This window comes from Myxocyprinus asiaticus, chromosome 10 (genome assembly GCF_019703515.2).
Source record: "Myxocyprinus asiaticus isolate MX2 ecotype Aquarium Trade chromosome 10, UBuf_Myxa_2, whole genome shotgun sequence".
Lineage (NCBI taxonomy): Eukaryota > Metazoa > Chordata > Actinopteri > Cypriniformes > Catostomidae > Myxocyprinus > Myxocyprinus asiaticus.
Genome location: NC_059353.1, coordinates 45931050 through 45943946, shown reverse-complemented (window position 1 = coordinate 45943946; position 12897 = coordinate 45931050). Strand labels below are relative to the sequence as shown.

The 12897-nt window shown below is 35.6% G+C and overlaps 1 protein-coding gene across 8 annotated transcripts in view; it reads left to right on the top strand.

Annotated features, from left to right (window-relative positions):
- The window catches only part of LOC127447620 (tensin-1-like), a 363293-nt gene that overhangs the window by 325018 nt on the left and 25378 nt on the right, over positions 1-12897 (top strand). For 7 of the 8 annotated variants that reach the window (XM_051709553.1, XM_051709551.1, XM_051709555.1 and 4 more), the window contains 3 exons: positions 1498-1682; positions 3239-3377; positions 9916-10011. In XM_051709553.1, the coding sequence (XP_051565513.1) occupies positions 1498-1682; positions 3239-3377; positions 9916-10011 (420 nt within the window). The remainder of the gene's footprint in view (positions 1-1497; positions 1683-3238; positions 3378-9915; positions 10012-12897) is intronic. The other variant, XM_051709554.1, reaches the window with a different exon arrangement.

Sequence of the window (12897 nt, the reverse complement as noted above, 5' to 3'; positions counted from 1 at the left end):
AATCTTAGGTAGAATGACAGCCTCAGACATCATTCATGCAATGAAGGTCAATGGTGACTGAGGCGGTTCAATGTTTAAGTCAAGAAAGTTTGTTACAACATGAAGGTGAGTAAATGATGACAGAATTGTCATTTTTCACTCTTTCCAAAGTTGTTTCCCAGGGCACGTGAGGTCCTGAAGCTGTGGTCTGTCCACATGGATCAATCATAAGCCACACTCTGGGAGCTAGTGAATATTTTGCTCAGCCTGTTGCCCGGTTTCCAAAACACTCCACTCACTCCCACCAGGGTGTATTAATGCTGTCCACTGTCTTAAATCGAGTGGCTTTACATGCTGTTTTACAGAGCTAGAGCACTTTTCCTTATCTGTTCATAGACTAGGAATTGTAAAATGATTCTACTTAAGTTTTCACAGAAGAGTTGAAGGCATCTTCAAATAAAGTACATGCCTAGAAAAATGTTAAGGATTTTTTATTTTATTTTATTTTTTTATGTTGTTAATGTTTTTTAAAGGGATAGTTCACCCAAAATGAAAATTCTCTCATCATTTACTCACCCTCATGTTGTTCCAAACCCGTATGACTTGCTTTCCTCTGTGGAACACAAAAGAAGATGTTAGGCAGAATGTTAGCTTCAGTCAACATTCACTTTAATTTTATAGAAAAAAAAAGTTGTAAAAATAATAGTTAGCAAGCACCACTATTAAAGTGAGTTGAATAGATTTAATTAGACAGTGTTACCAACCTACTTCAGTTATTCCCTTTGGTTCCCATTCGTTACAAGAGAAGACTTACACAAATCTAGTTTTATATACACTGGCTACTCTTGGTATCAATCAGGATTTGGTGAAATAGGCTTTGGTTTCAGAACTTAAGCCAGAAGTACACACTAAATTTTTAAGAGGAATAAATTCACAGAGTTACTCTGATATTCCTGCTTTTTGTAATCTAGGCTGTTTGAATGAGAACATTCTTTATAGTTCCAATAAACTTAATATGGTAAGAATTAGACATCTTTTAAAAGAGTGTTAATTCTTTAAAGGTCACTGGCAGTTTTCCATGGATTTATCTGAGGAATATTCTTGCATTTTTTAAAGGTGAGATGTGTATAAATCTTTTCAATGTTAAAATACTTTCTTCTATCCCATCTTGATCTGTTAATATGTAAGTTAGAGGGGGACTCCATGAAAAGAAGTATAACTATTAAATTAGCCATTTGTAGCCATTTGAGTCACTTGAAAAGTGTGCTCTGTTTGTTTGAGCATCCCAACCAGCACGACATAGTAAAATTGGCTCATCCAATGACATGAGTTTGGGGCGGGACTATCTGTTTGTCTGAACTGATGGCAGGCAGAAGAAGTGTTTTGGAAACCTGTTTGAAAACAGTTTTGTGCAGCAAGTGCTGCAGATATCACACACTTCAACTTAAAGTATGATGAATGTTCTTTCATAGTCCTAGTACTTATCTATTAGAGATGACAAAATTTTTCTCTTGGCAGGAGTTCAGTCCAGTGAAATGTCACCAGATGAGGCATCAGCTCCTGGACGGCACCGGACCACTAGCGAGAGCCTGTCCCAAGATGAGAGCCCAACCCATGGAGGGTCGGTCCGCTCCCCCATTCGCTGCATCTCACCTGAGCTGGCCAATACAATTGCTCTAAACCCTGGGGGGCGGCCCAAGGAGGTAGACCCAACAGAGCTTGTTGCATTGTTCCTAGGTTTGGTTGGAGATACAAGTCAACTGCTAACAAGCTTTATCATCGCACTTTTTAGTGGCTGTATACAGGGTCCAAAATTAACTTGCTACATTTGCCAATGGCGAGTGAATTGAAAAGACTTACTGGCCATGAACCAAAAATGTCAGACCGGCCAAGAAACTGTATTTTGCATGATTTTACTGAAAATCTATTTCCTTATTTCCATGTATTTTTTTTTTTTCTGATTTATTCCTTGCTTATTAGTGATAAACAGCACAAATAATCGTGTCACTTGCTGCATCATATATGAGATGAGCTTGGTAAAACTGCATCTGAACAAAGAAATGTACAGAAGACAAGACATGATTTTCATTGGGGTTTCAATATATTCATTTTGGTGGCTTAATGCAAGGAATATTTCATATACACTACCGGTCAAAAGTTTTGCAACACTTGACTGAAATGTTTCTCATGATCTTAAAAATCTTTTGATCCGAAGGCATATGCTTAAATGTTTGAAATTAGTTGTCTAGACAAAAATATAATTGTGCCACCATATTGATTTATTTCATTATAATACTAAAATTTAATAATAAAAAAAAAGTTTTTGAAATTGATGACTTGGACCAAATAATAAAGAAAATCAGCCAATAAGTGCCCAACATAGATGGGAACTCCTTCAATACTGTTTAAAAAGCATCCCATGGTGATACCTCAAGAAGTTGGTTGAGAAAATGTCAAGAGTACATGTCTGCAAATTCTAGGCAAAGAGTGACTACTTTGAAGATGCTAAAATATAACACAGTTTTGATTTATTTTGGATTTTGTTTAGTCACAACATAATTCCCATAGTTCCATTTATGTTATTCCATAGTTTTGATGACTTTTTCTATTATTCTAAATGTGAAAAAAAAAAAAAAAAAAAAAAAAAAAATTATAATAAAGAATGAGTAAGTGTTTCAAAACTTTTGAACGGTAGTGTATGTGTTGTCACATGGAGTTTTAGACTTTATCTAGGCATCCTAGGACACACCCACACTAATACGTTTTTGTTTGAAAATGCATCTTTCTCTCTATGTTTTGGCCTTTCATCCACACTGTTTTTGACAGCAAAAACTGAGCTTTTCGGAAAAACTCTCCCAAGTGGTTAAATTTGAAGGTCAGATAATCAGTCTTTGGGTCTATTCAGACTGAACGCGTTCTTGCTCTTAAAAAGTGTCTGCACAAATTACTGAAAAAGCAGCAAGATGTGGCACAATGGTCAAAGATGTCCATCAAGCACTCATTTACTAAGAAGACCAATTGAGAAGCATTGCTGATGCTGGCAAAAACACATTCGGTGCGAACTTAAAGCTTGCATTATTTTGCTGTTCCTAAAAAAATTTTCAGCCACTGTTGAATAATGCCATTTAATTTTCCCTCCAAAGCCAATTTTTACTCTCATTTTGGGCTTGGCAAGTGTTCATTTTGGACCCTGGGTGTAAATATTTGTGTATGTGTATGTGTAAATGGATATATGTCCACCTGCCCTCTCTTTCTCCAGAGACACATGCACAGCTACAGAGAAGCGTTTGAGGAAATGGACGGGGGTCCCATCAGCCCCCCTCCGACCTTTGGTGGTGAGGCCCTACCCCAAACCCCTGCCTTCCCTGTCTCGCCACAAACCCCTTACTTCAACCTGTGTAAGTTCCCCTGCTAGAGGAGGAGGGTGCCATAGAGCTTTAGAATTACTACCTCTCTTAGCCATCGCTGAATGTTGGTTGTTTTCATTTTCTGGGAAACATTTTAATTCAAAGTAGAGTAGGAGACAGTATGAGTAAGAGACTATATTGATGTCAATCTCTCTGCTCTTTTTGGATATTATTGATATTGTAATGGTTTTAGAGTGAGGCTTGTTTGGTTACGTACTGATCCTCTTCCAAAACCTAGTGAGCTGCCTACATCGGCATCCTTTTTAGGCGCACTCAAGACGCACATGATGTTACAAATGATAGGTAGCATGATTCTGCTGCCTTCTAAAGCCTGATTTATACTATTAACGAAGCTGAAATTTTTCGCCTGGAAGAACTAAAGCACCCTAGGCGAATGAAGCCAGTGTTTATACTACGCGCAACGTTGTTTTAAAATTAGTTCGTTGAGGGTGTTGTCACGGAAGGCTGTCAACTCTCTGGCCGGCACATTAGGTAAGCTGTCTCGAGAGACAGGCTTCAAAGTTATTAATATTAAAGGCAGTAACCTTAGTAACAACTCCTCAGCTGGCATGCGCGATTGTAAATAAAAATTGTCACGTCAAAACCACACCCACGATTAGTTTTAACCAATCAACAACACTCTTCGACCAGCTGAGTTCTCTTAGGTCAAGAATTTCAGAGATGAACGCGTACAGAAGAAATATCACCAAATGAACACATTGGCAAAACAATAACATCACTGCATTTCGTCAACATTTGTATGGCGAACTAAGCGAAGCCTGCTTCTTTTAGCCAAATTCTAAGGCACAATGGGGTGGGGTCGGGGTCGTGTCAGTGTCAATTATAAATATACTTGTAATTCAGAAATACTTCATTTTAATTAGAAATTAGCCAAATATTTGTGTGCTGTGTATATGTATGCTTATTAGAGTATGACGGCATTAGCATAGCAACATGCAGCGACAAACTCTCCTGTACATTTTGCATGAGGAGTGCAATTAGTATTTGAGTTGCTGCCTATCTAGAGCGTTCCAAATCATTCACTTTCCATATCAATTAGACAGCTGCCCTTAAAGACCGTAAACAGCAAGGTAGATAACTGTGTTTTGGAACAGAGCCACTGTGTTTCATATTCAACACATTAGAATAGTGGTGTGTCTGTATGCTTCTCTCTATAAAGAATCTTTTGTGCTAACATTATGTTAACACACTGTCTATAAGTCAACGTGAGGTTTGGCTACATTTACCACTAAATTACAACCCTACCTCAGGGTGTTTGCGTGAGCAAGTAGATATCATTAACAGATGAAGCTATAGTTCATTCACATGTTTTCTGTATGAATAGTCTATGTGTGGCCTCCAGTTGAGTGATAACACAAACTTTGTGTTGGCTCATACACAGGCATAAATGCTTAGATCATAAATACCCTTGCTTTCACTTGCTCCCCAGAAATCACCAACATCTGTGGGCTGAAAAATGTCCATCCATCAGAATTTTTGGACAGCGTTGGCCTCCAATACAATGCAATGTTTCATTGTATTTCAGTCTCATACTGTACAGTGGTGTTCAAATGTCCACATTGGATTGCACACATTTGCGCTTCGGACTTGTACTCCTGTACAATGGAAGCATTGGTTTGTATAACCTATTGCCTCATCTTCCCTTCCAACATACTGTCCCAGCAGGGTTAATTTAAAGCTCCTCATAAAAGTCTATAGTCTCTTTACAAGGTTAGACACACACACACACGTACACCTAACACACAAGGTTAAGCAGCTCTGTTTTCCTTGGACTTCCACAGCATTTCTTCCTAGCAGACACCTCATTTGAAACTGACATCTTACACTGAAGACACTTTACATTCAAAGCTCATCAAACTAGTTCTGTTACTATGATCACCTACTTTTGCTTCACAGGACAGCATAGAGTTTCAGCCTACCATAAACAAAAACATATTCTATCACACTGCCACCCTTTTATGTTATATGTGGGCTGTGCAATATATCAAATGTTCACAGTGTATTTGCAATGAATTTGATCATGATAAAAATTAAGCAACAATGTGAATATCACAATGATTTTAATGTGCTTTTTAAAATGTGTATGTCAAAATGTAAATATCATGAAAATGCAGAATGAGATGTTTGCAAGTGCTTTTCATGTGGAGTTCAAAGCACCGCTTGACGCTGGCGTTGACAACCTGACGCAAATCATTCACGATTACTGTAGCAAAGCGGATAGCCAATCTGTGGAGGATAAGCGTTTAAGAGATTTAATGTGCATTGCAACGTATACTCAATCTATAGTTGCATAGTTCTTTCAATTAGTCAACCTCCCACTTAGACATTGCAAAATGTTTAATGTTACTTGAATTGGTGATATTTTAGCCCATTTCTATCTTTATACTGTAGAAGGCTTTGTTTGGAAAATGTTTATAAAGCATTATGGTTACATATTGGTTTGTATTCTTTCCTAAGAAGGAACTTAATGCATTTTGAAAAAAAAAAAAAAAAAAAAGAAGTTTATATAGAGTCAAATTTCAGCACTTTCAAAATCTGCGATTAATCACTATTAACTATTAAAATTATGTGGTTTATTGCGATTAAACATTTTTATCGATTGACAGCACTAGTTAAAATATTTTAGTATTTTAAAATGTTTAAGTAAAAATATATGTAGGTAAATATGGCTGCTTATTACTATGTTTTTTTTTATTTTTTATTAGTGCATAAAAATGAACATGATTGAATATATTTATTCCTTGTTTATATTTAGCAAAAATGTATTTGGAAACAAATTTGGAAAACAAGCCTTGATTTAACTATATTCCAGCTTCTTGCATTAAAATTTTTTATTGTACCTTGCAAAATGGCTGTTTGGTTCAAATATAGTTTCTCTAATTGAAAAAAAGAAAAATCATTGCTATGATTATATTGTGATACGGGCCTTAGGCCTATATATAAGATTTTTGAAATGATGAAAAATATAAAAATATATTGCCCAGTTGTAGTGAACATCATAACTTTTTTTAAGATTATTGTTATGAAAGTTCCTTCAAAGGATCGGCTTGCATGATCTTTGGAGCTTTCTGGGTGGTTTTAACCCACTGTTGGGCTCCTGGGGACCAAGTGACACGTATGGGCTCTCTGGGGGTGGATAGATGCTTTCATGCTCATATAGCCACTTTCTGGTAGCTCGTCTCCATGGCTCCCTCCTCCTGCAGAGAATGGGAGGCTGGAAAAGCTTCCTTTTACAACCCCTCCCCTTCTCCTTCTCCTTGTGTCCAATGCTGAGACACTTAATGCTTCCAAACAAAGAATTGATTTGGATTCTTTGGTAAGTGGAGGATGCATGTCAGTGATGATGTCATGCCGGCCCTGCCGAAACGCAAGCTCTGCTTTACCCAGCATGCATGTGGAGAGCAGCCCTGAAGTACACTCACATACCCAAAGCACACTATGGTATCAACATTTGTCTCTGGTGATGTGATCAGAAGTGCACAGAGCTTAATACAGGTGTATATGGAAATCAAAACAGTTTGTAATCCAATCACTCAGACAAAATTCAGGGGTAGTCGCAAACATGTGACCACATTCCTTTTTATAGTGTAAATAGTAGAGTGTCCTGATGTGTCCCGGACAACAGCAAATGACCACCTAATCAGCTATTAATTATCCATTGCACTTAAACCAAGTGTTTAATTGTTGCCGGTTATGTTCGAAAAATCGAATAAAAATAGAAATCGTAACAATATAATTTGAAATCATTTGGAATATTATTCCGATTATTCATGTGCATGTACATCCAGTATAGTATATGCACAAGATTTCACTGAATTTCTTTGTTATACTTGACATAAACATGCTGTGACACAAATAATTCATGTTGGATAAACGCGTCTGCTAAATGAATTAATGCAGATCACACAATTGATATTCAGTTGATATTGGTGCCCAACTAAAATAACCATGAGACTTCTGCTGAAAACATCACATTTGTGGTGAATAATTGATTTTAAGTATATTTGGAAACAAAATGCCATTTTCTTTTCCTTATCTTTTTTTTTTATTATTTATTTATTTTTTTTAACTTTTTTAGCTTTATCAACATAGAGTAACACACTGACATAGTAAGTGAGGTATGTAGTTACAAAATCATAGATCCTTTTCGAAATACATTGTTAAAAAGTCACAAAACAGTTATAATTGTTAACAAAAAAAAAAAAAAAAAAACTACTTGGAAAAAAAGGGACTGAAAAAAATAGCATTTCATGACTCTAAAACTAAACTAAAATAAAATAAAAATGCATTTTTTTATACACTCTATATTATACAATTTGAAGCCTTTACAACCTGTATTCATTAAGCATGAAAATGCCACTAGATAAAGGTAAAACTTGACAGCCATAAGAAATTCAGTGCTATTAAATATATTTAAATTTTATTAGTTAACGCGTTAACTTTGACCACCCTAAAATCTTAAAACTAAAATGAAAACGAACTACACTGAAAAAAATAAATAAACTAAAACTAACCGTTGTAAAGTGAAAATGAATGGAAAGTAATCTCAATTGTAATGAAAAATGGAAAATAAAACAGAAATTAAGCTAAAAAAAAATTGAAACCATAATAACCCTGGAGAAGCTCTTGGGATTCATGTTAATACCAGCTGTAAACAACGATCTGTCTCGCCTGTACACTTGTGATTTGATCACTGAAGACAGATGTTAATACCAGGTGTCAACAGTGCCACTCAGTCATAAGCTCTTCACAAATCCATCCAGGTGTTTCGACATAAAGGTGTTTTCTTATAACAAAATTCTCACTGTCTTCAAGGGTGCTGCTTTCCACAGATCTGTGGCCACATCAACATTTATTTTCCTCATTTGTGTTTGGGCACCACTGTTTATTCATTGTTTTTGAGTCACTTGTCCTGTTGTTTGTAGCTTAGGTCATGTTTTTTGTTTTGTTTTTGTGTTGCGTTGAAATATTGTTCACTGAGGTGTATTCTGTCTGCATGATCTGTCTTGTTGTCATGCTTTCATTGGGCACAGTTACAGCGTGTGTTAATCCACTCCGATAACTCTTTAAAAGAGGTGCTTGCATGGCCTTACCACAGAGCATGAGACATGAGCTCATTCCCCAGTCATGTCACATACTGAAATAGCCACCTCTGTCTGCTGTCTTGAAAAGCTGTGTACCACTGCAGTCTTTCAAAGACTAATGTTACTGATAAGATTGAATGTTCAAAACTTTAAGATGAAGGCGGTACACACAGATCTGTACTGTACAAGGCCATAAACACTTCACTCAATTACGTGAACGCAGACGTGAATGCATCGCCAACATAGTGCAAGTTTGCTCCCATTGAACATGCTTAAAATGTGTTCTTGCGTGGCTGTTGGGGTAACAGACCTCAGTACTCAAGGGGTAGTGTTATTATTCAGGTAGTAAGCTCCGCCGTTGACCTGAGTAAAATTACCGTCGAGGAAGACTATTTACGTTACATTATGGTTGCACACTATAGTGCTCCTTGTGGCAATGCTGAGAATGCAACGCATATTTGCGCTCTGATACTTTTGCAGAAAGGGGCTAGGTGTCGCAAGCAACCTCTTGATATAATATACGTCACAATATATACACTACCGGTCAAATGTTTTGAAACACTTACTCATTCTTTATTATAATTTTTTTTTTTTCACATTTTTGAATAATAGTAAAGTCATCAAAACTATGGAATAACATAAATGGAACTATGGGAATTATGTTGTGACTAAACAAAATCCAAAATAAATCAAAACTGCGTTATATTTTAGCATCTTCAAAGTAGTCACCCTTTGCCTAGAATTTGCAGAAATGTACTTTTGACATTTTCTCAACCAACTTCTTGAGGTATCACCCTGGGATGCTTTTTAAACAGTATTGAAGGAGTTCCCATCTATGTTGGGCACTTATTGGCTGCTTTTCTTTATTATTTGGTCCAAGTCATCAATTTCAAAAACTTTTTTTTTTATTATTAAATTTTAGTATTATAATGAAATAAATTAATATGGTGGCACAATTATATTTTTGTCTAGACAACTAATTTCAAACATTTAAGCATACGCCTTCAGATCAAAAGATTTTTAAGATCATGAGAAACATTTCAGTCAAGTGTTTCAAAACTTTTGACTGGTAGTGTGTTACAATTCAACACATTGCAATGCATTGCGATTTCATAATTGGATGCTTATTTAGTCAACCTACTTATTCATAAATCGTACTGCAGGAAATTATATGTCTGCTCACATTAATAAAAAATGTATACAAGGATTTTTAGAATCTATACACTATTTTGAGAAAACTAATAATGATATATTGATATCTGATTGTATCGGCACAGCCTTAGTTCGCAACACAACGACATACGAAATCGAGCTTGCGATGCTTGAAGAGTTCATGTGCTTGCGTACAGTATGCTTCAGGCCTAAGCTCTGAGCTCTGATAGTGCTCTGAATTCTAAAGTTCTTTCTGTGCTCTGTCGCTGTAGGTCGATCTCCTCCAGGATTGGCGAAAACTCCCCTGTCCTTCTTAGGCCTAAAGCCCCACAACCCTGCTGAGATACTGCTGAACCAGACAGGCTCAGGTGAGACTTCACACATACAGTAACACAAATGTATACACACTTGGTCTTTTGGCATATGCTTTAGCTCCTGGAGCTCAAATACATCTGGTCTGTCATATATCAAAATGACCTTTCATTTCTCATAACAAATGTTTCCTCGACTTCTTTTGTCCTCTCTTGAGCTGTGAGCTCATAAGAATTTTTAAATGGATTGGTGGTTTATTTTCATATACTGTTATATTGTGATCTATTAATGTGTGTGAGAGTAGTACAGTAGAGATATATGCAAAAAGAGACAGACAGAAAAGGGAGTGTGCCTACAGTATGATGCCTATAAATTAGAGCTGCCGAAGTAAACGCATTAATGCTTGCGATTAATTTAAAATGTGTAGCACGTCAATTTTTCTTAATCGCAATTAACGCATTTACCTCTGTCCGGGGTCATAACACTAATGCGCACACATCAAACACACCAACAGTGATTCCATGTTAATGATCAAGTGATGGAGAAAGGACCTCTTAATCGTAATTTTTTTTGTACAAAACAAACCCAGATTGGACTTGTGAAAAGCCGCATTCACACGACCCACTGGAGTGAAGCATCACCATTTCCCCGCCGTCGCATTCCAGACAATTCGAATGAAGTATCAATACATGGAAAGTGTCAGCGCTAAAAGATGTTCTCTGCAAGCGCTTTTCATGTGGAGTTCAAAGCGGTGTGAATCATGTAAATGCAGCTTCATGATTGCTGTAGCAAAGTGGATAGCCACTATTGATATTGTGGAGGAGATTTAATGCCCATTGCAATGAAAAGGCAAACTATGGGGACTAGATATTTCAATTAGTTCACCTCCCACTTAGACTTTAGGAAACTTTTAATGTTACTTGAATTGGTGCTATTTTAGTGTATTTCTATCTTTTTACTCTATAACGCTTTGTTTGGAAAATTTTAATAGAACATTATCATTACATATTGTTTTCTTTTCTTCTATAAAAAGGAGCTAGATGCATTTTGACAGAGAAATAAGTATATATAGATTCACATTTCAGCACTTTCAAAATCTGCGATTAATCACGATTAACTATGAATAATCATGCGATTAATCACTATTAAATATTTTAACCGACTGACAGCACTATAATTATAATTTCTGATTTATCTCTTTTGGGGTGAAATATGACCCGGGCATGTTCTTGACAGGTTTCTTGAGATTCACCCTCAGAGGCCAGAGTTTTTGTAGGCTCAGAGGTAACGGGATCCTATGTAGAGTTTTGGCAAGCTCTTAAGTTTGGAACCAGCTTTTGTACAGGCCTGATTTTAGTTTTGTTCCTGAGGGAGTTCATTCAAGGCCTGTGAAAACACAAGAGCTTTGAGTACCCATACATCCAGTGCACACTAACATTATTACGAAATAATGTGTCACAGTTGCCTCTTCATCTTACTCAATAGTTAAGTTAAATGATGTCATGTGCTTATTGAAGACATGGGATGTAACTTTGTATATTTAAATTTTCTCTGTGGTGTTTTGTCAAGGTCTAAAACCCTGCAAAAACATGTGTAAAGATTACATTGTGTTTTCTTTGGTTGATTTTTTTTCTCTCTCTTTAGTTCCCTTAAAGGAATAGTTCACTTAAAAATTAATGTTTTGTCATACTTTTCTCAACTTCACACAGTATTTACCTTCTACATGTGGGTTACATGTAGGTTATTTATATTCATCGATATATTTATATTCATTAAAATAGTTTATAAAACTTGCACTATATTCCAAGTCTTCTGAAATTATACAATAGCTTTGTGTGCTCACAAATCTCAAGTTGCTGTTGTATTAAATTTAAAAAGGGGAACTTTTGGTTTTCGCATATCATATAAGAGCTACAATTCTTTTAAGATTAAAAGAGTATAAGTTAATTAATTATTAGTTAAAAGAAGATTATTAGTTAATTACTTACATTTCTGTCTGTTGCTCACACAAAACTATCATTTGACTTCAGAAGACTTTTTTATGAGTGCTTTTTTGTCCTTTTTGCAACTTGAAAGAAATTTTTGGATGAACTATTTCTTAAAAATAGCCTGCTGTTATCTTCATAAGTTTTAACCTGTGTCAGCAGTGTCTTTGAATGTATACAATTTCTATTTCTTATGATTTTGTTCTTCTGCTGTCCGACACAGAGAGTGAGGATGAGGAAGGTAAGAACATACCAAACATGAAGAAGCACAGTGTTACATCAAAACCACCTCACCAACTTCATCATACTCACAGTTGACTCTGTCCTCCAGTACAACTCATTTTATTCTGTTTGTCAAGCAATATCAACCATGTTTCATCTGTGTCCTCCTTTACTACTAAGCTTGGTTGAAAGATTCTGTTTGATACAGTGTCAAATGTTAGCCCTCCACCTTTGACAGAATCTATGCCACCTTTTACTGTCATTTTTTTTATAGATATTTTATTTTTGGCCAGTTATTTGTAGTGTGTTGGACTTCTGAAATGACAAGACAGAGTCTCATCTCGTTTAGGTTTATTTAATTTGATGTATATTCACATTCTAATTCCATTTGAATCCACGTTAAAGGCATTTGGAACACCATTTACCTTAAACATGAGAAAATTCACAAGCAGCCGATAGAATGATATTTTTTTTTTGTTTGTATAATCAATATTTTTTTTAAATTAAGTAGCATCAAAGTATATATATATATATATATATATATATATATATATATATATATATACAGTAAATATTATTATATTATTATAATTATTATATACATTTTTAAATGTTTACTTTTCTTCAGAAATAACTACAATAATACAATAACAAGCATTTAGTTTAGCTTTATTTGTTACTACTAACTATTGTTAGGGTTAAATGTTCATATTTACAGGTATTTATCTCTTTGAC